A 23,293-nucleotide genomic window follows, 5' to 3' on the forward strand; every position below is an offset into this window, starting at 1 on the left:
TTATATTTCGACTCTATTTTTACGGCCCATCCAACCACCTTGTGTTTATTTACTACAGATGTGACCTCTGCCTTGTATCCAGGACGACGCCATATTATTGGTTAGACTGATCGTACTGAAGGATGGAAGTCTTTGATGTGCAGTGAGCCAATGTCTGAAGAGCCATGGGACAGCTGTGTGTCTGTCTTGTGATTGTGGGACGGACCAATGACTCTTGAGAACAATGTATTATAAAATGGTGTGTTGTCTATAATTTTGTGGGTTTCAGTGTGCATCAGCTGGGAAGTGCTGATGTTACCGGATCTCCGGTTCTGTCTAGGAAAATAGATGGAGCTGTCTAGCGAACGGTCATTGTGTCACTGTGTTAAACTCTTAAGAATTGATATAATGCTAGATATTTAATTTGTCAAAGGAACAATATCTCTCCAACAAAAATGCTGATGGTTGTATCTCATTCCTGACATGCAGTTTCAATGTAACTAATAAGCAACCACATTATCTAAATCAAACATGCAATTGTGATTGAATGTGTAACTATTACTTGTCCCTTGAACATGATTACAGACCTCAGTGTCTCCAGTTTGCAGAGTGGATCCTCCAGTACAGCAGAGAGCAGCTTCATGCCTGAATCCCTCAGGTCACTGTTGCTTAGATCCAGATCTCTCAGAAGGGAGTGGTTTGACTTCAGAGCTGAACCCAGAGAAGCACAGCCTTCTTCTGTGATCTGACAGTCTGACAGCCTGTAGAAGGATCATGACAAGAAAGATTACAAACAATTTTTCTGCCCAAACAACATGGCCCCTCCCTACCTCTCCGACTTCCTCCTCCACCACAACCACACTCAACCCCGGGACCAAGCTCCGGACCTGACAGGGCCTTTTCAGTTGCCACACCTTCCCAAACCAAATTCCAGCAGCCCTGCCATTATTCATAGAGGACTTCACAACCCACCTTTTCAAACTTGTGTTCACCTGTTAACCTCCCTGCCGTCTCTCCCTTTCCCCTTCATTTCATGATTACTTTTGTTTTTAACTACCTACTTGTCATTATTTATACTTGTATGTATCAGTTTATTTAACTCTGTATGCTGTGGAGGAAATTTGGGGCTTATGTGTGTAAAATGAATGTGTCTTAAATAAGGTTTTAATATGAGCTTCTATGTTCATTGGTAAGAGACAGGAAGTCGAGATAATTAAGTTGAGTTCAATGGAATGCGAGGTGCTGACGGCTCTGTGGGACGGTTTACCCTGGAGGATGAAGCATCTTATATGGCCTTCTGTCCTCTATAGTCATACAGTAAGGTTTACCCTGGAGGATGAAGCATCTTGTAGCGGGGTTTGCTCGTTTAAGATTAGCAATACTTAATTTATAATAAAGTATGTAGTTCTTGGGGCACCACCTCTTATTGTTAAAGGGATAGAGGAAACCTTATTGAATAATATTTAAATAATAGCCTTCGTAATAATCAGTCTAATCTTAAGGAATGAATTCGTTCTAAGAGTAGAGCCAATCGTAACATCAGTGAACACGCACGTCAAAATCTTTACAATGAATTTATTCAAGTAAGGTAAACAGATCTTATGAAAAGTTGGATTATGGGTTTGATATGAGAGATTGGTTTCAATGAACAGAATGAAATGGTCTAACTTAAAGAAAGGCAGAAATTGTACAGTCAGTGATTACATCCTTACAAATCATAAACAGAGCTCACGCCAATGCCATGTCGAGGAGGAAAGAGCGTTAGCCATAGTTACGTTTGATCAGGGGTTGATCAATGATGTTGAGGGCGGTTTGCGCCAAAGGTCCATTTGAAGAATCTGAAGTCACAGCGCGGCTGCGCTGGGTCATGTGACTGAGTCTGCGGGATCTCAGTGAAGTCGCATTTGGAATTGCGTTTTTGGTTCTCCTGTTGAAACGTCCAGATAGTGACGCGTTCACTATAAAGTTGAATCTCAGGAGAAGCTTGGCGACGTCCTTGGAACGCCAATCCTGATGGCGTTCATGCCATGGTCGGTTTCGCTGGAGTCAGAGATTGATGGTCATCTTAGGGCTTTATACAGTTCGAGGGAGGACCCGTCTGGGGTCAGATGTGGATTGGGGGAAGCTGGGTTCTCAACTCCCCCCTCCTTCCTTCACACCTACCAAAGGTGTGATCTGATCTTTGGCTGGTTCATTCGATGGTTCAAATATTGTTCTGGACATCTTGGTACAGTTACAAAATATAGTTGAATGATTGTTTTATTATGATAGCTTCGTGTAGATACCAAGAATGACGTGGTTATCTTTCAGGAAGAAGGAGTTGTTACTAGAATCAAGATTTCAGTGAACACAACATTAAAACAAAGTAACAAACATAACACAAATATCCCTCTCATAATTCTCCACCTTGTACTCTTGTGGTAAAGGTGAAGTCTCAAGACTTTCCTCAAAAGTTCTGATCAAGGTATGTTCTTTGTTCAAATCGCCGCCGAAACGGATAGCAAATGGTCGCTGGAGACGTGTTGTCTAAATCAGGCCCTTTGAAGCTTGCAAGCTAGCAGGAGGGCTGATTAGGTAGATTGGGGAGGCCCCCCCCCCCCATTCTATGGTTCCTTTGCATCGGCGTTTGGTGGGTAATCAGCATACTGAGGGTGTCACAAGGGCTGATTCTGATGTGATTGAATCACTCTTCAGGTGTGGCAAGATGTTGGCTCCGTGTGGTCTTGTGGACCTCACTACAATCTTATATGGCCTTCTGTCCTCTATAGTCATACAGTAAGGTTTACCCTGGAGGATGAAGCATCTTATATGGCCTTCTGTCCTCTATAGTCATACAGTAAGGTTTACCCTGGAGGATGAAGCATCTTATATGGCCTTCTGTCCTCTATAGTCATACAGTAAGGTTTACCCTGGAGGATGAAGCATCTTATATGGCCTTCTGTCCTCTATAGTCATACAGTAAGGTTTACCCTGGAGGATGAAGCATCTTATATGGCCTTCTGTCCTCTATAGTCATACAGTAAGGTTTACCCTGGAGGATGAAGCATCTTATATGGCTTTCTGTCCTCTATAGTCATACAGTAAGGTTTACCCTGGAGGATGAAGCATCTTATATGGCCTTCTGTCCTCTATAGTCATACAGTAAGGTTTACCCTGGAGGATGAAGCATCTTATATGGCTTTCTGTCCTCTATAGTCATACAGTAAGGTTTACCCTGGAGGATGAAGCATCTTATATGGCCTTCGGTCCTCTATAGTCATACAGTAAGGTTTACCCTGGAGGATGAAGCATCTTATATGGCCTTCTGTCCTCTATAGTCATACAGTAAGGTTTACCCTGGAGGATGAAGCATCTTATATGGCCTTCTGTCCTCTATAGTCATACAGTAAGGTTTACCCTGGAGGATGAAGCATCTTATATGGCCTTCTGTCCTCTATAGTCATACAGTAAGGTTTACCCTGGAGGATGAAGCATCTTATATGGCCTTCTGTCCTCTATAGTCATACAGTAAGGTTTACCCTGGAGGATGAAGCATCTTATATGGCCTTCTGTCCTCTATAGTCATACATTAAGGTTTACCCTGGAGGATGAAGCATCTTATATGGTCTTCTGTCCTCTATAGTCATACAGTAAGGTTTACCCTGGAGGATGAATCATCTTATATGGCCTTCTGTCCTCTATAGTCATACAGTAAGGTTTACCCTGGAGGATGAAGCATCTTATATGGCCTTCTGTCCTCTATAGTCATACAGTAAGGTTTACCCTGGAGGATGAAGCATCTTATATGGCCTTCTGTCCTCTATAGTCATACAGTAAGGTTTACCCTGGAGGATGAAGCATCTTATATGGCCTTCTGTCCTCTATAGTCATACAGTAAGGTTTACCCTGGAGGATGAAGCATCTTATATGGCCTTCTGTCCTCTATAGTCATACAGTAAGGTTTACCCTGGAGGATGAAGCATCTTATATGGCCTTCTGTCCTCTATAGTCATACATTAAGGTTTACCCTGGAGGATGAAGCATCTTATATGGCCTTCTGTCCTCTATAGTCATACAGTAAGGTTTACCCTGGAGGATTAAGCATCTTATATGGCCTTCTGTCCTCTATAGTCATACAGTAAGGGGCTATTGAAGCAGCTAATCTGACCTTTTGAATAGAGATTGTGTCCTGTGTCCTGTTTGTGTTTCATTAATCCTTGTTTGTGTTTCATTAATCCTTGTTTGAGGTTATCTTTACTATCTCCTCATTCTCTAAATGAGGAGAGAGAGATGTGACATCAAAGAACTTTGGGACACCTGGCATGAGTTATATTGTTTCAAACTGTTACTAAATGGAGTCAGCCAATCACTGAGACAGCTACATTGATTGATTGAGCAAACCAAATGACCATATGTTATAAGTTTATATAGGGCAGTGTGTGTGTGATGTTCTGGACCAGTCTTCCAAACGACTTGTAGCTTATACGTGTCCTTCGTTATGACGGGTCCAGAGGACTCTGTAAACTTATATTTTGTGCAAACTAAATAAATTGTATTGAACCGCCATCTTGACTATTCAAACCACACAGCACCGTCAGAATGTTCCACCACAATGCTCACTCTGTGAAGCATATTTTAGTGTTCACTATACAAGTCTTCTGTGTATGTATATACATATATATTTTATTAATACTCAATGAAAAACATTTGTTAAAGAAAATGCTTTGGAATGCTTTGATATATAGTGCTGCACGTTTCATAAATACAACCCTCATCATGGAAGACTAGTGATTGTATCTTGTTCCTGCATAAAGTTTACACCTTTTAACTTAATAAACAACCATATTTTCTGAATAACAAGTGCATATACGATGTGGTGTGTGATTGAAACTATTAGATGATGATTACAGACCTCAGACTCTCCAGTTTGCAGAGTGGATTTTCCTGTAGAGAAGAGAGCACCTTCATGTCTAAAATCTGTAGGTCACATTTACTCAGGTGCAGTTCTCTCAGGACGGGATTTGACTTCAGTGCTGAGGCCAGAGAAGCACAGCCTTCTTCTTTGATGTGACAGCCTGACAGCCTGTAGAAGGATATCATGATAAGTACTACAAACACTACTACCTTTTAGAGGTAGAAATCAAGAATGTCAGAAAATCCCTTATTATTTTCCTCTCAAACACCATACAAATACATTGTTCTATTATATCTTTACTATCGTCTCTTGTAGAACATAAAACAGACCTCAGTGTCTCCAGTTCGCAGAGTGGATTCCCCAGTCCAGCAGAGAGCAGCTTCATGCCTGAATCCGTCAGGTCACTGTTGCTTAGATTCAGATCTCTCAGAAGGGAGGGGTTTGACTTCAGAGCTGAACCCAGAGAAGCACAGCCTTCTTCTGTGATCTGACAGTCTGACAGCCTGTAGAAGGATCATGACAAGAAAGATTACAAACACTTTTTCTGCCCAAACAACATGGCCCCTCCCTACCTCTCCGACTTCCTCCTCCACCACAACCACACTCAACCCCGGGACCAAGCTCCGGACCTGACAGGGCCTTTTCAGTTGCCACACCTTCCCAAACCAAATTCCAGCAGCCCTGCCATTATTCATAGAGGACTTCACAACCCACCTTTTCAAACTTGTGTTCACCTGTTAACCTCCCTGCCGTCTCTCCCTTTCCCCTTCATTTCATGATTACTTTTGTTTTTAACTACCTACTTGTCATTATTTATACTTGTATGTATCAGTTTATTTAACTCTGTATGCTGTGGAGGAAATTTGGGGCTTATGTGTGTAAAATGAATGTGTCTTAAATAAGTTTTTAATATGAGCTTCTATGTTCATTGGTAAGAGACAGGAAGTCGAGATAATTAAGTTGAGTTCAATGGAATGCGAGGTGCTGACGGCTCTGTGGGACGGTTTACCCTGGAGGATGAAGCATCTTATATGGCCTTCTGTCCTCTATAGTCATACAGTAAGGTTTACCCTGGAGGATGAAGCATCTTATATGGCCTTCTGTCCTCTATAGTCATACAGTAAGGTTTACCCTGGAGGATGAAGCATCTTATATGGCCTTCTGTCCTCTATAGTCATACAGTAAGGTTTACCCTGGAGGATGAAGCATCTTATATGGCCTTCTGTCCTCTATAGTCATACAGTAAGGTTTACCCTGGAGGATGAAGCATCTTATATGGCCTTCTGTCCTCTATAGTCATACATTAAGGTTTACCCTGGAGGATGAAGCATCTTATATGGCCTTCTGTCCTCTATAGTCATACAGTAAGGTTTACCCTGGAGGATGAATCATCTTATATGGCCTTCTGTCCTCTATAGTCATACAGTAAGGTTTACCCTGGAGGATGAAGCATCTTATATGGCCTTCTGTCCTCTATAGTCATACAGTAAGGTTTACCCTGGAGGATGAAGCATCTTATATGGCCTTCTGTCCTCTATAGTCATACAGTAAGGTTTACCCTGGAGGATGAAGCATCTTATATGGCCTTCTGTCCTCTATAGTCATACAGTAAGGTTTACCCTGGAGGATGAAGCATCTTATATGGCCTTCTGTCCTCTATAGTCATACAGTAAGGTTTACCCTGGAGGATGAAGCATCTTATATGGCCTTCTGTCCTCTATAGTCATACAGTAAGGTTTACCCTGGAGGATGAAGCATCTTATATGGCCTTCTGTCCTCTATAGTCATACATTAAGGTTTACCCTGGAGGATGAAGCATCTTATATGGCCTTCTGTCCTCTATAGTCATACAGTAAGGTTTACCCTGGAGGATGAATCATCTTATATGGCCTTCTGTCCTCTATAGTCATACAGTAAGGTTTACCCTGGAGGATGAAGCATCTTATATGGCCTTCTGTCCTCTATAGTCATACAGTAAGGTTTACCCTGGAGGATTAAGCATCTTATATGGCCTTCTGTCCTCTATAGTCATACAGTAAGGGGCTATTGAAGCAGCTAATCTGACCTTTTGAATAGAGATTGTGTCCTGTGTCCTGTTTGTGTTTCATTAATCCTTGTTTGTGTTTCATTAATCCTTGTTTGAGGTTATCTTTACTATCTCCTCATTCTCTAAATGAGGAGAGAGAGATGTGACATCAAAGAACTTTGGGACACCTGGCATGAGTTATATTGTTTCAAACTGTTACTAAATGGAGTCAGCCAATCACTGAGACAGCTACATTGATTGATTGAGCAAACCGAATGACCATATGTTATAAGTTTATATAGGGCAGTGTGTGTGTGATGTTCTGGACCAGTCTTCCAAACGACTTGTAGCTTATACGTGTCCTTCGTTATGACGGGTCCAGAGGACTCTGTAAACTTATATTTTGTGCAAACTAAATAAATTGTATTGAACCGCCATCTTGACTATTCAAACCACACAGCACCGTCAGAATGTTCCACCACAATGCTCACTCTGTGAAGCATATTTTTGTGTTCACTATACAAGTCTTCTGTGTATGTATATACATATATATTTTATTAATACTCAATGAAAAACATTTGTTAAAGAAAATGCTTTGGAATGCTTTGATATATAGTGCTGCACGTTTCATAAATACAACCCTCATCATGGAAGACTAGTGATTGTATCTCTTTCCTGCATAAAGTTTACACCTTTTAACTTAATAAACAACCATATTTGCTGAATAACGAGTGCATATACGATGTGGTGTGTGATTGAAACTATTAGATGATGATTACAGACCTCAGACTCTCCAGTTTGCAGAGTGGATTTTCCTGTAGAGAAGAGAGCACCTTCATGTCTAAAATCTGTAGGTCACATTTACTCAGGTGCAGTTCTCTCAGGACGGGATTTGACTTCAGTGCTGAGGCCAGAGAAGCACAGCCTTCTTCTTTGATGTGACAGCCTGACAGCCTGTAGAAGGATATCATGATAAGTACTACAAACACTACTACCTTTTAGAGGTAGAAATCAAGAATGTCAGAAAATCCCTTATTATTTTCCTCTCAAACACCATACAAATACATTGTTCTATTATATCTTTACTATCGTCTCTTGTAGAACATAAAACAGACCTCAGTGTCTCCAGTTCGCAGAGTGGATTCCCCAGTCCAGCAGAGAGCAGCTTCATGCCTGAATCCGTCAGGTCACTGTTGCTTAGATTCAGATCTCTCAGAAGGGAGGGGTTTGACTTCAGAGCTGAACCCAGAGAAGCACAGCCTTCTTCTGTGATCTGACAGTCTGACAGCCTGTAGAAGGATCATGACAAGAAAGATTACAAACACTTTTTCTGCCCAAACAACATGGCCCCTCCCTACCTCTCCGACTTCCTCCTCCACCACAACCACACTCAACCCCGGGACCAAGCTCCGGACCTGACAGGGCCTTTTCAGTTGCCACACCTTCCCAAACCAAATTCCAGCAGCCCTGCCATTATTCATAGAGGACTTCACAACCCACCTTTTCAAACTTGTGTTCACCTGTTAACCTCCCTGCCGTCTCTCCCTTTCCCCTTCATTTCATGATTACTTTTGTTTTTAACTACCTTCTTGTCATTATTTATACTTGTATGTATCAGTTTATTTAACTCTGTATGCTGTGGAGGAAATTTGGGGCTTATGTGTGTAAAATGAATGTGTCTTAAATAAGGTTTTAATATGAGCTTCTATGTTCATTGGTAAGAGACAGGAAGTCGAGATAATTAAGTTGAGTTCAATGGAATGCGAGGTGCTGACGGCTCTGTGGGACGGTTTACCCTGGAGGATGAAGCATCTTATATGGCCTTCTGTCCTCTATAGTCATACAGTAAGGTTTACCCTGGAGGATGAAGCATCTTATATGGCCTTCTGTCCTCTATAGTCATACAGTAAGGTTTACCCTGGAGGATGAAGCATCTTATATGGCCTTCTGTCCTCTATAGTCATACAGTAAGGTTTACCCTGGAGGATGAAGCATCTTATATGGCCTTCTGTCCTCTATAGTCATACAGTAAGGTTTACCCTGGAGGATGAAGCATCTTATATGGCCTTCTGTCCTCTATAGTCATACATTAAGGTTTACCCTGGAGGATGAAGCATCTTATATGGCCTTCTGTCCTCTATAGTCATACAGTAAGGTTTACCCTGGAGGATGAAGCATCTTATATGGCCTTCTGTCCTCTATAGTCATACAGTAAGGTTTACCCTGGAGGATGAAGCATCTTATATGGCCTTCTGTCCTCTATAGTCATACAGTAAGGTTTACCCTGGAGGATGAAGCATCTTATATGGCCTTCTGTCCTCTATAGTCATACAGTAAGGTTTACCCTGGAGGATGAAGCATCTTATATGGCCTTCTGTCCTCTATAGTCATACAGTAAGGTTTACCCTGGAGGATGAAGCATCTTATATGGCCTTCTGTCCTCTATAGTCATACAGTAAGGTTTACCCTGGAGGATGAAGCATCTTATATGGCCTTCTGTCCTCTATAGTCATACATTAAGGTTTACCCTGGAGGATGAAGCATCTTATATGGCCTTCTGTCCTCTATAGTCATACAGTAAGGTTTACCCTGGAGGATGAAGCATCTTATATGGCCTTCTGTCCTCTATAGTCATACAGTAAGGTTTACCCTGGAGGATGAAGCATCTTATATGGCCTTCTGTCCTCTATAGTCATACAGTAAGGTTTACCCTGGAGGATGAAGCATCTTATATGGCCTTATATGGCCTTCTGTCCTCTATAGTCATACAGTACAGTACAATATAGTAAGGGGCTATTGAAGCAGCTAATCTGACCTTTTGAATAGAGATTGTGTCCTATGCCCTGTTTGTGTTTCAGTAATCCTTGTTTGAGGTTATCTTTACTATCTCCTCATTCTCTAAATGAGGAGGAGAGATAGATGTGACATCAAAGAATTTTGGGACACCTGGCATGAGTTATATTGTTTCAAACTGTTACTAAATGGAGTCAGCCAATCACAGAGACAGCTACATTGATTGATTGAGCAAACCAAATGACCATATGTTATAAGTTTATATAGGGCAGTGTGTGTGTGATGTTCTGGACCAGTCTTCCAAACGACCTGTAGCTTATACGTGTCCTTCGTTATGACGGGTCCAGAGGACTCTGTAAACTTATATTTTGTGCAAACTAAATAAATTGTATTGAACCGCCATCTTGACTATTCAAACCACACAGCACCGTCAGAATGTTCCACCACAAAGCTCACTCTGTGAAGCATATTTTAGTGTTCACTATACAAGTCTTCTGTGTATGTTGTCATGGAAATTTTGGAATACAGTTATAATGTGTGTGTTTCATATATGAGGAATGTGTTTTAACGGAAGTCTAAAGTTGATTAAGAGTCAACTACATTTGGTAGAGATGCCATTTGCAGTTTTATAACTAGGAGACGGGAAGTCTGGGTGACCTGAGAGAGTTCTTGTCACCTGGGGAGGAAGAGACAGTTGGTCTGGAGACAAATGTGGATTCAACTGTATTGTTATTGTGATCTGCTGCTCTGACCCTTCCTGTAGACTTGTTTGAAGTGGCCCACACAAAGGACAGTTGACCATTTGACTGGTGAACCCCTGTGGTTTTACTATCTACTGGTTTGGGGAGAGAGGCCACAATAAAGAACCGTGGGAACTTGATATGAAGTCACTGTCACTGAGCAGTGCTGACCAATCACAGAGTTCAGAATAACCATTTGATCTAAAGTTTATATAAGGCAGGGTTTTGGGGTTGTTCTGGATCACTCTGGCGAACGACCTGTGGCTAGCACCTCCTTCGTTATGACTGATCACAAAGTACTTTGTTAAATCATGATCTGTATAAGCAAAATAAATTTATTGTAACCGCCATCTCTTGACTATTCAAATCTACACAGTGCCGCTAGAATTTTTCCATAGCACTTGGTGGCCAGTAGGGGGATCCTCGATTGGTCTACGGCGTTCAGCAGGCGGCTCCCCTCGGCGAATTGATCTTCCGGCAAAAAGCCGCCTTTCCTTCCGCCATGCGTGAGACAGCAGGGCCAGGGGGGGCGCTCGTTGGACGTTTTGTGGCTGACGCGGGGTCTTCAAAAGAACCGGTGAGATATTCTTTTGGTTACTGTGTGATATTGAATTGTCTAAATGTGTGTTGTTTAGACTATGGTCAATAATTCGGTTTAGTTAGTAATAGGGCGGAGACTGGAGAAGAGCTTTGTCCTGTGCGTGTAAGTCGTACAAATTGGGAGAACGTTGGAACGTTGGTCCCGTTACGTTAGAGTCGTACAAATTGGGGGAACGTTGGAACGTTGGTCCCGTTACGTTAGAGTCGTACAAAAAAGCATGCAGGAAATGTGCTGACGAGCGCATAAAGGGTAATAATTCACACGTGATATCGTGCTGTGTGTCTTTAAGGCCCTGGGAAATTGGGTCAGGAAATGTATTGATTTCTGAGTCCCAAGAGTAAAATGGTAAAAAGTATACTTTAGAGGATTGGTAAAGATTAAATTGGTAATCAGCTGAGTGTTTAAAAAAAAAAAAAAAGTAAAGAAAAGGGAAAAAGTGAAGAAAGGCCTGAATTATGAAATTTCAAAGTTAGTAACGCGCGCGTGTTCATTTTTGTTTTAATTGCAAGTTATGTTTTTTGAGGTTAAAAGAAGTATGAGTAACTAATGGTGTCTATTATTCAAGCTATATACAAATTACAAAAATCAAAATTTTAATTACTTTTCGAAATTTTAATTATTTTTTCGGTTTGAATATTTGTAATTTAAGATTGTGCAGTTATTTTCATTGAAAGTTGGGAAGTCGGAATTTAATTGTTTTTAGAAAAGAAAAGGGGTAATTGTGTCTTTATTTTCCGTTGTTGGTTATCGTTTATGGATTGTAATTCTGAAAATGAATGGTCTGGAGACAGAATTGACCTGTCCAAACATCGATTACATGAAGCAAAAGTATGGTAACGATAGTTTATTGCAAATGCAAATATGGATTGATAAATGTGGATTTTCGAGTGTGGAGTCGTTTTGTTTTAAGGACCTTATTGTATTGCGAAATGGGTTCGTGGAGAGAAATAGATACACGATTTTTTTTGAAGTGGAGAAAAGAATAGATTTTAGCCTGATTGGAGAGCTTTTTTTCTGATTGGATGGAGATAGGTAGAGGGATAAAGAAATATTAGGACAGAATAGTGTGGGGAATTTTTCATCTATTTCCCCACAGATTCTGTTCCGCAAACAAATTTCGCCTCATCCGCAGCCAGGGGTGTTGCGGCAGGATGCGCGGGCGCATGAGGGTTTGCGGGAATGCGAGAACAGAATACGAAGAGGTCAGACATTTGCCATTTCTTCTGACAGCCGGTTATATCTAGGAAAAGTCAAGAAAGTAGGATCCTGGAATGTTTTTTATAGATTTGCTTTGGATTCCCGCAAGGATTGAAGCTTGTGCCTTGACTTGCAATTGCCATTGTGTTTCCAAGAAGGAAAGGTTAAAGTCCTCTCCGGAACAAAGGGTTTGAGTCCCTGTTGTGTTTGGAATAAGCGTGTTGTGGGCTATGGTCAAGGCTGATGCAGAGCGTGTTGACATGCTGTTGAAAAAACATGTAGGCCAACACGAATTGCTAGGTCAATCCAAAATGCGTGCTTTAATTGTGGGAATTTGAGCAAAATGTACGTGAATGTCCGGAGATGTGTCATCACTGTTGAAAGTTTTTATTTTTTTGGAAATTGTGAGCGAACTCGCAAAATCAGAGGGGTTCGTGATCGGAAGTTGAGTTCCGAAATGGTGGCGTACAATGTTTATCGGTTATGACACTGTTGGTAGAGGAGAGACGATTGTTTTACAACTCTGTGTTAACCGTTATATGTTTGATGTTAGACTTTACATCGGTCTGATTACCGCCAGAAGGCATTTGTTTTTGAAGACGGAGACATTCTGTTTTGAAAATGCTAATGTTAATTCTTTGACTGAATTCTCCACTTGAAAAGAGGCGCATGCGCTTGAGCCTAGCGGAAGTTGATTCTTTCAGTGAAGCTCATTCTGCGTGCAGTGCCCACACGTGAGTGCAAAAAAAAAATAATAATATATATATCACTCATTTTATTGAGAATTTGACGTTGAATTGTGAAGTATATTGGTTGAGAAAACAGATGTGTGTTTCTGTTTCTTTGTCGAACTTAAGAAAATATTGTGAGTTGCCATACTCTTGATTTGGAAATTATGTACAGACCGATTTTCTATATTATGAGCTTGATTCGTTATTGAATAACGCGCTGGAAATTTAGTGTTTGGGTAGGATAATTGGTAAAAGGCAAGTTTTGGCAATAAAAGCGGTATTCATTTGAAGAATTACAATCCCGGGGTTATTGAAACTTTTATAGAAAGTTATGTGTTCAAACGGAAATGTTATGTTGTTTAAGGAATATTTTTGTTTATGTCTGGAAATGTTCGATGGTTTTATTTTTAATTTTGTGGGAGTTCACAGATGTTACTGTTGTTTTAAAGAAATATGTAAAGGGTTATGAAGAAGTGATTAGAAAGATTGAGCCAGTCCGAGGGACTTAAGTGTATACAAGGGGAACTAGTTAGAGAGACTGAATTGCGATTGTTGTCAAGGGCAAAGGTACTACATATGTGTGTTTATTGCTGCTGAGATGATTTGTTGAAATGTGTTGGGTTTGGTGGTATTCGTATTTACCTATTTAAATGGACTTGAAGTTGAAGCTTTGTCCAACCAGAATGCTAATACATGGGTAAACTGTCATTCTCTGACGAGTGATATTAGGTGCATATGTTGATTTCGGAGCCTAATTTTTATGTTGAAATTAAAATAGTACTAATGGTTGATAGAATTGTAAAGGTTGTAATTATAAAGAAAATCTAGGCTGTGACTGTTGGTTAATGGCTAATGGTGAAAACGTGGAGGAAGTGCATTTTGCTCTGTCCTGAGACAAAGGAGAGTCCAGGAAGTTGAATTTGCAACTATGGCAACGACATTGGCTAACAAACTAACAGACCGACAGGCGGGTACAGGCTAGTAAAGGAATTGCAGCTTGATATTTGAGATCCAGGATGACCGCATGACGCATGCGCAGATGGAAGTTGAGAAATTTACAAAGACGCAAATTTAGAGAAATAGATACATTTGGAGCGAATTTTACATATTAATTTGGTTACTTTTGAAATATGTTACGTGATGAGAATTTTGAGACATTTGCTAACAAGGTTTTGTTTGTTTGAGGACATTTTAAATGAGTTTCAGAAATTCCGAGGAAAGGTGGGGGCTAAAAGAGTCCCGTTACGTTGAGTCTTACAAAGGTGATCCCAGAGGGTGTAATTCTGCATAATTATGTGAGTATTAATGGTGAAAGATGTGTCCGTTTAGATGAATTCGAAGTTTGGTGGTTTACGAATGTATGATTTAACATTTGTTCTAAATCCTAGCCAAACAGGGAGGTAGGAGCCTTTCAGACCAGAACTTGTATTTACGAGCGGAAAATCTGTGGTGTGTGATGGTCTCCATAAAAATGCAGAAATTAGACCCTGGTTCATAAATTAGTTCTAATTGGATTGGAAAAGTTATACTTTAGCAAAATTAAGTGAATAGATGGTAAACGCCAACCATCTGTGTTGTTTAAAAGAAATGAAAAAAGGTTGAGAGTTTTTGCTTTGTTCCAGAGCGCGCTGTTTGATGCGAGTTTGAAATGCGCGATTGTTTATTTGAGTTGATACACTAACAAAGAGTAATTGAGATAGCTGGTAAATATAGGAATATTCAAAGGTGTATACATTACATGCTTTGATAAAACTTTTGAGGTGTTAAAGAATAAGGTTTTGTTTTACGGGTTTATGTTAAATTGTGAATTTAAAGGTTTAAAAGAAAAAAAGAGTTTATATTTTCTTTTGTCTTAAGGGCATGGTACAATGTTTTGGGATAAACAGTTAGGCTGTGATGAGGTTGTATCATTATGGTATTGGTTCATAAAGAGGGTTATGATAATTTGGTTTTGAAATAATTTGGGAAGACTCATTAAGTCTGATAAATTGTGGTTATGATGGTTTGTGCTAAGTAGCTTGTTCTGGACTGCAGCCAAAGCAAGTTATGAAGTTCTACCTATCTAACCTATATAGAAATATAGATGGGGTATAAGTTTGGTTAATGGTTACATTAAGAACATTTTATGGTCTATGTTTTATTTTGGAATCATACAGATTAAATTCTGGTTTAGGGTAGTGATGCTAGTTTTCTACATGTCTTGGAAAAAGAGAGAGTTTATTTGGTGAATTTAAATACAGGGAAAAATTAAAAGGGAATCTGAAATTTAAAGGTATTCATTTGAACTGTTCCTAAAGGTTTTTTTGAAGAAAAGATAATAAGAGACTAAAAGTTGAGGTTATTCGTAATTTGGCTGTTTTCTAAAATAGTTTTATTTTATACAAATTGGTTCAAAAGTAGTTTGCTTCAGTGTAAGCTTGTTAATTCATAAAAGGGAAAATAGTTAAAATATGTACTGATAGTTAAATACATCATTGGTGTTACATATGATTTTGGGAAAGGTATGGAAACAGGAAGTTTCTTAGTTTGATCTGGGACACAACTTGCTGTATGCAAATGTGGAATTCACTCTAACAATTATGATTATTCCACAGGGAAAATGCTAGTGCTGATACTAGCTGGAGCAGTTTCTAGATTGCCTGAATGCATTGATGAACTAACTAGAATATGTTTTTGATGTTGATATGTTTACAGGAAGTGATGAGATGATGTTGCTATGTCCGGATGAGCCTAACTTGACAAATTTGGGCTTACAGGACTCTTTTGAGGAAAATTGTTGTGTGAACTTGATACAACATTTGTTACAGATTCTTTAAGGGAAGCGCAGGCTTCTTAGAGAGGAAGAGATGACGTTTAGGTATTTATGACTGACTGATCCAAACAGAGAGTGACTATGGGGGTTTTATGGTTTTATGAATTTAGTTTCAGTAGTTTGGATTTGTGATAGGATTGTGAGGGTTTGATATGATATTGCTGAGTTGAAAATATTGGACTGTATTTAACCCAGAGTGAGAATTTTGTTTTGTTTGAGTATATTTGATAAGAATTACAGAATACAGCGGACAGATGGAGAAAGGAATGGTGGAATGGAGATTCGAACTTGGACTAATCCACAAGAAAATGCGTTTTGGAAAAAGGAAGGATATGAGAATAAAAAATGGAGGTTGTATGGTCTGCATAAAACATTTATCTTGAGATTTTGCTAAGTTAACACATGGAAAGATCATGCCTCTACAGTTTGTGTGATATCAAGAAGAATGCATTATTTTAGCATACAAGAGGATTTGTAATGGATGCATAGTCATTTTGTTAATACTTCATATGTGGGACAAGTATTATGAGAAAAGGAATTTAAACACGATAAGCTTCACAGTTAAGGTTAGAGAAACTATTTGGGTATTGATAGATGGATTTTGTAGAGTTCAATTTTTGGAGAAGTGATACTGTTTAATGATTGTTGATGGGAAGAAGTTTTAGACTTCTCAGGGGCTCAGTGATCAAGCTTTTGTTAATTTAGATTATTTTCGATGGGATTTTTCTTTGAGGTTATGTAATGATATTGGGTCACACTTGTTTAAGGAAGTTATTTTGGTGTTGATAGGATTCAACATTGTGTTAATCACTTCAGTTGAATGAGAGAACAGAACTTTGAAGACGAAGTCAGACGACAAGAAGTCAGTTACCTTTAATTGACCTCTGTGAGAATGTGCTTGTTTATCACTGTGCAACCTTTTTGGAGTCTATTTTGTGTGAGATTCACAGGCAGGTGAAGGGGACTATTCCTATGACTGGACCGCTGCATGATTTGATACCAGATGACTGGATCGTGGTGAAGGACCTGAAACGCCTGGAGGAATCCAAGGTGGACGGGGCCATACCAGATTCTCCTGACGACCAATTCGGCGGTTAAGATCGAGGGGAGAGCAACGTGGATACACGCTAACCATTGCGTGCACCTTGTCTGGAGACGGAAGCAGAGGATACGCGTTCTGCGTAGTACCAAGGAAATTTCCGAGCTGTACGCGAAGTGCAGAGTCGTTGAAAGTTGCCCTGAGCAATTTGATCGTCGTTTGCAATCGATTCGACTAGACTACACCGCCTGACAGAAGTTTGCCTACATCCAACTGAAGATGGCATCCGTTCCGACAACCTGGACTTTGTGGTGTACGGGGTACAATGGGTTTTGTCTTGAGACTAGCATTTCTTATGTTAATGTTTGAATTATTTTTCTTAATTAACTGTTTGGGTTTATGGAATTGTAAAAAAGAAATATATATATTTTGGAATTGTCATGGAAATTTTGGAATACAGTTATAATGTGTGTGTTTCATATATGAGGAATGTGTTTTAACGGAAGTCTAAAGTTGATTAAGAGTCAACTACATTTGGTAGAGATGCCATTTGCAGTTTTATAACTAGGAGACGGGAAGTCTGGGTGACCTGAGAGAGTTCTTGTCACCTGGGGAGGAAGAGACAGTTGGTCTGGAGACAAATGTGGATTCAACTGTATTGTTATTGTGATCTGCTGCTCTGACCCTTCCTGTAGACTTGTTTGAAGTGGCCCACACAAAGGACAGTTGACCATTTGACTGGTGAACCCCTGTGGTTTTACTATCTACTGGTTTGGGGAGAGAGGCCACAATAAAGAACCGTGGGAACTTGATATGAAGTCACTGTCACTGAGCAGTGCTGACCAATCACAGAGTTCAGAATAACCATTTGATCTAAAGTTTATATAAGGCAGGGTTTTGGGGTTGTTCTGGATCACTCTGGCGAACGACCTGTGGCTAGCACCTCCTTCGTTATGACTGATCACAAAGTACTTTGTTAAATCATGATCTGTATAAGCAAAATAAATTTATTGTAACCGCCATCTCTTGACTATTCAAATCTACACAGTGCCGCTAGAATTTTTCCATAGCAATGTATATATATATATATATTTTTTAAATTAATACTCAATGAAAAACATTTGTTAAAGAAAATGCTTTGGAGTGCTTTGATATATAGTGCTGCACGTTTCATAAATACAACCCTCATCATGGAAGACTAGTGATTGTATCTCTTTCCTGCATAAAGTTTACACCTTTTAACTTAATAAACAACCATATTTTCTGAATAACAAGTGCAAATATGATGTGGTGTGTCATTGAAACTATTAGATGATGATTACAGACCTCAGACTCTCCAGTTTGCAGACTGGATTTTCCTGTAGAGAAGAGAGCACCTTCATGTCTAAAATCTGTAGGTCACATTTACTCAGGTGCAGTTCTCTCAGGACGGGATTTGACTTCAGTGCTGAGGCCAGAGAAGCACAGCCTTCTTCTTTGATGTGACAGCCTGACAGCCTGTAGAAGGATATCATGATAAGTACTACAAACACTACTACCTTTTAGAGGTAGAAATAAAGAATGTCAGGAAATCCCTTAATACGTTCCTCTCTTGACACCATACAAATACATTGTTCTATTATATCTTATCTTATCTTATTATATCTTATCTAATGTCTCATGTAGAACATAAATACAGACCTCAGTGTCTCCAGTTTGCAGAGTGGTTTCCCCAGTCCAGCAGAGAGCTGCTTAATGCCGGCATCTTTCAGATCATTGTTACTTAAATCCAGTTGTCTCAGGAAGGAGGTTGAATTCAGAGCTGAGCTCAGAAAAGCACAGCCTTCCTCTGTTATGTGACAGCCTGACAGCCTGTAGAAGGTAATCATGATATGGATTACAAACACTACTATCTTCTAGAGGTAGAAATAAAGAATATCAGTCTAATCATTTCCCATGGGTGTTGTGGTGAGTTACTGTTGCAAGCTGAAACCAACAGGGGGACAAGGTGTTCTCATATAGAGCTTCTCTCCTCTGGAACAGACTTCATGTTTCAATCAGGGAGGCTGGCACTGTCTAGGTGTTTAGGGTTACATCAAGAGCACTGAGTTGGAACTCTGATTATCTGTGTTCAACAACATTTTATTGTCATCTCTTCTTGAGGCACTATTATGATTTGCTTATGGTCTGCACCTCTCTTCGTCACTGACCATCTCTGGAGAAGTGGAACTCTCACTGAATTGCTCCTCCCAAGCTTTCTTAAGTGTTTTAACTGAGTTTTTGTGAGTCAAGTCAAGTCAGTTTTATTTATAGAGCACATTTAAAAACAGCCAATGCCGACCAAAGTGCTGTACAAAATCATCAAATAGGGCAAAAACAACAATAAATAAGAACAACAGACAAACAACAGTTGAGAGTTTTTCCTTGTCTTCCTTGAGGGTTTAGATTGGTTTAGGTGCAGTTCGATGGCGTGTGTTATGTACGGTGGCCGACATGTGCAAACGCCCTGCAATTTAAGAAAACACATGCAAATTGACAAAACACAAGAAAATTAAGAAAACATCTTCATTCATTTGACAACACATGCGCAGCATTCAGCAACGCGCTGCAAATACACACAACAACCAAATACATAAACGCGTTGCAAATATAGAAACGCGCTACAAAAAGGAAAGCACTCAAACCCCGAAAACAAATGCAAACAGAAAAACGCTGCATCCAGATTACACAACGGAAGTGATCCAGGCCTCTAGGGGGAGCGTGTAATGGCATTTTTTGATATAGTTACTAAGAATGTATTTTTAATAGACTGAGGTTGTGTTTAAACAAATGGATGTTGCAGTTGGTCTTAAGGTATTTATGGTGTTGGTTTATGATGCCTGATTGAGAAGCTAGGGGCACGGAGGTTGGGGGATGTTTGAGTTCTGTGGCCTAAAGGGAGAAGGGTAGATGGATCAGTTGATCTAGCAGCTCTGACCTTTTGGCCAAGGAGATTGTGTCCTGTGTCCTGTTTGTGTTTCATTAAGGGTATCCTTACTGTCCTCATTTAGAGAAAGAGCCGTGACATCAAAAGACTTTGGTATCTTGACCTGGGGGGTTATATTGTCTTAACTGTCACTGACCAGTGCTGACCAATCACAGAGACCACTGCATTGATGAATTGATCATTTATTAGGGCATCTGTTTTAAGTGTATAAAAGCACAAGCTTTATGATTGTTCTTCATCACTCTTGCGAACGACCTGTGGCTAGCACCTCCTTCGTAATGACTGATCAGCAAAGCTTTGTTTAATATTACGTAATTGTATAATCTAAATAAATTGTATTAAAACCACATCTCTTGACTACTCAGATCTACACAGTGCCACTTGAATTTCCACCTTTACACTACACAAAGGTTTTTTCCGATTAAGCCTCACTTTAAAATGTTGGTTCTTGATTCATGTTCTTGTTTTGATGGCTGTGGCATTTTTTGTGTGAGTATACACTAATAGTTATGTTTTAATGTAAAAGATTCATCAAAGGATCTAACTTTTTTTCTTTTGGGCTTATGTATGTACAATTAATGTTTTTATAGTGGTTAAACTGTAAGCTCCTTTGTTTATTGTTGGAATGTTCTGAGACCAGTTAGGTCAAGAGAGGGGATGAAGGATTTAGAGGTATGTCTGTTTGACCGAAGACTGACCACTGTCGGACAGTAAACCCTGGAGGATGGGTGTATCATATTATATGGCCTGCTTTCTAAGATTGTTGATACAATGGAGATTAGTTTGACCAGGGGGGTCATCTGGAGACATGAAGTCTGGGTGATTTTTGGGTCATTTTTATGTTTTATGACACCCTGACTTGTTGCAGGAGAATCCTCATCACCTGGGGGAAGGAGCTCTGGGACATCAGGTTCTGAGGCTGTTGTTTCAGCTGTCACTGAATTGTGTTTGACGGACGTGTCCTGATTGTTGTATAGAAATGACCAGATGTTAGGTACTATATAAAACTGTATATAAACTATATAGGAATGTGTTCCGGTGCACCTGCAGTATGGCCACACTGACGAGAGCTACGCTATTATTACCTAACATTTTGTTTGTCTTGTTAGTGTTTGTAAGTTGTTTTGTCGATTTTGTATTTTGCATTCAGTACGACCAGCAAACACTTCTGGATATTAAGTTTTCACTTAGCAAGGATTATTTTACAAACTTTAATTCCAGAGTTCGAGTTGGAGCTCGGAATGCAGCGGGCTCTTTGTTGTTCCGCCGCTCTGTTTACCTGCGAGACGGAGGAAGAAGAAACAAGGCCGACGTGCTGGAGTCCTCGTCCGAACTCGGAAACGGAGCTTCTAACCTGCTTTTCCAACCACCCTACTCGCTAACGTTCAGGTTAACTTTCTATGGGCCACGGATGTAGCGGTACTAGCATCTCACTGCTCTCCTGTCCTTGAGCTATTAACTGTAAAATCAGACCCTTCTATCTACCTCGGGAGTTCACTGCGGTGGTCATGAGTGCAGTCTACACCCCCCCAGGCAGAAAAGGCTGCTGCTTTGGATGAACTGTATGAGATTATCAATGGTCTGGAGAATGTGCACCATGAGGCAGCCTCATTATATACTAATATATTGCATCTGCTGCATGATTGTGTAACTCACACTATGTAGTCAATTATATTTTGATTAACTTTTTAGAAAGACCAGGGACTGGGGTTGCAAATTAGCCTATTGGCTAGAAACCTTTTACGCAGCACATCTACAACATATTGTTATAGATGTATGTAATAATGTGCGCTGCATTTTCCCTGACAAATAAACAAATAAATAAAATAAAAATCAGAAGCCCTGGGTTGATGCCGCGGTCCAGGCCAACCTGAGAGGCCCGGTCTGTCGCCTTTAACTCTGGGGACCCTGATCAGTACAAGAAGGCCAGATACGACCTTCTGAAGGCGATCAAAGCAGTGAAAAGGGCTTACAGGACCAAGGTGGAGTCCAGCTACCATGGCTCTGACCCCAGGCGCATGTGGAGTGGACTGTGGAGCTATTACAGACTACAAAGGGAGAGGCTACAGTGAGACCCAGTCCTCTGTCCTATTGCCAGACGAGCTGAGTACCTTCTACGCTCACTTTGAGAGGGACAGTGACCCCCCTGCAGTGGAGTTACCTGAGGGCCTAGCCAGTGGTGTGCCTACAATAACTGTAGCTGAGGCATTGCTCCAAAAAGCTCAACCCTCGCAAGGCACCTGGCCCAGACAACATATCAGGTGCTGCGCTGACCAGCTAGCAGGGGTCTTCAGTGACATCTTCCACCTTTCCCTCAGCCTGTCTGTACTCCCCACCTGCATCAAGAGGACCACCATCGTCCCTGTGCCCAAGAACACCAAGGTCACCTGCATGAACGACTATCGCCCGATAGCACTGACCTCTGTCATCATGAAGTGCTTCGAGCGTGCCTCCCACCCTGGACCTTATGCAGTTTGTATACCGGTCCAACAGGTCTACAGACAATGCCATCGCCCTGACTATGCACACCGCTCTCACCTGGACAAAGGGAATACATATGTGCGGATGCTGTTCATTGTCTACAGCTCAGCATTCAACACCATCATCCCCTCCAGACTGGTCTCCAAGCTTCTGGACCTGGGACTAGGGATGCACCGAATCCAGATTTTTTGGGTTCAACCGAATACCGAATCCTACCCCCATCCTCAGTCCATTAATGCAGTAAACACATGATGTAGGCTAAACAACGTCCACAGCAGTGTATTTTTCATTTTATTTTATTTTAACTGTAAAAAAAAAGAATAGGCAACATTATGCCAAGAAGACAAGTGGGAAAGACTATTTTGACAAATACCATATGCCTATCTCAAGATCCAATCAATATCCAAAATATTTGCCTTTTAGATTTCTTGAATTTCTTTTGGATGTTTCATATGCAAATGTTTTAACAGCGGAGATGTTGTGTATTGTTTAGGGTCCTTGCCACCACAAGACAAATAGGCATTGCAAATTGAACATATAGCTCGACTTGAATCGCCTTCTTTTGACTGAAAGTACTGCCAAACAACACTTTTTGTTCGCGAGTTCCATTTTCACGTTCTCTCAGCCTACAGCATGGAACAGTCCACCTACGTAAACACTTTCCTGTAATCAACGGCGGCGTCATTACGTTGACCAGTGTAGCACGTGTAGTGCAAGCGTAGGGTTCGGTGGAAAACAATTCTAAGGTTCCGCCGAAACCGAATCCTGGATTCGGTGCATCTCTACCTGGGACTACCTCATCCACACTGATCACCAACACAGGCACCCCCCAGGGCTGTGTGCTCAGGCCTCTCCTGTTCTCTGTGGTGGGATATTGATTATGGGAGAGCAAGGTAAAGCAAGGAGGGGTAAGAAAACTGTGCAGTTAATGAACTGGATTTAGCCAGAGCAGGAGGAAATATGAAATGGAGAGTGGTTTGGCAAACTTAAGATGAGAAGAGAATGTGTCCAGAGTAGAATAGGCTGTTGTTGCAC

The 23,293-nt window shown here is 40.6% G+C and overlaps 1 protein-coding gene across 1 annotated transcript in view; it reads right to left on the bottom strand.

The window, feature by feature from the left end:
- LOC134038949 (NACHT, LRR and PYD domains-containing protein 12-like) overlaps positions 1–23,293 on the bottom strand; it is a 495,359-nt gene that overhangs the window by 235,584 nt on the left and 236,482 nt on the right. The window contains exons 17-23 of the mRNA XM_062484636.1: positions 18,493–18,663; positions 18,139–18,309; positions 8,015–8,188; positions 7,683–7,853; positions 5,203–5,376; positions 4,871–5,041; positions 567–740 (exon numbers count right to left, since the gene is read on the bottom strand). Coding sequence (XP_062340620.1) covers positions 567–740; positions 4,871–5,041; positions 5,203–5,376; positions 7,683–7,853; positions 8,015–8,188; positions 18,139–18,309; positions 18,493–18,663 — 1,206 coding nt within the window. The remainder of the gene's footprint in view (positions 1–566; positions 741–4,870; positions 5,042–5,202; positions 5,377–7,682; positions 7,854–8,014; positions 8,189–18,138; positions 18,310–18,492; positions 18,664–23,293) is intronic.

This window comes from Osmerus eperlanus, chromosome 18, assembly GCF_963692335.1.
Source record: "Osmerus eperlanus chromosome 18, fOsmEpe2.1, whole genome shotgun sequence".
Classification (NCBI taxonomy): Eukaryota; Metazoa; Chordata; class Actinopteri; order Osmeriformes; family Osmeridae; genus Osmerus; species Osmerus eperlanus.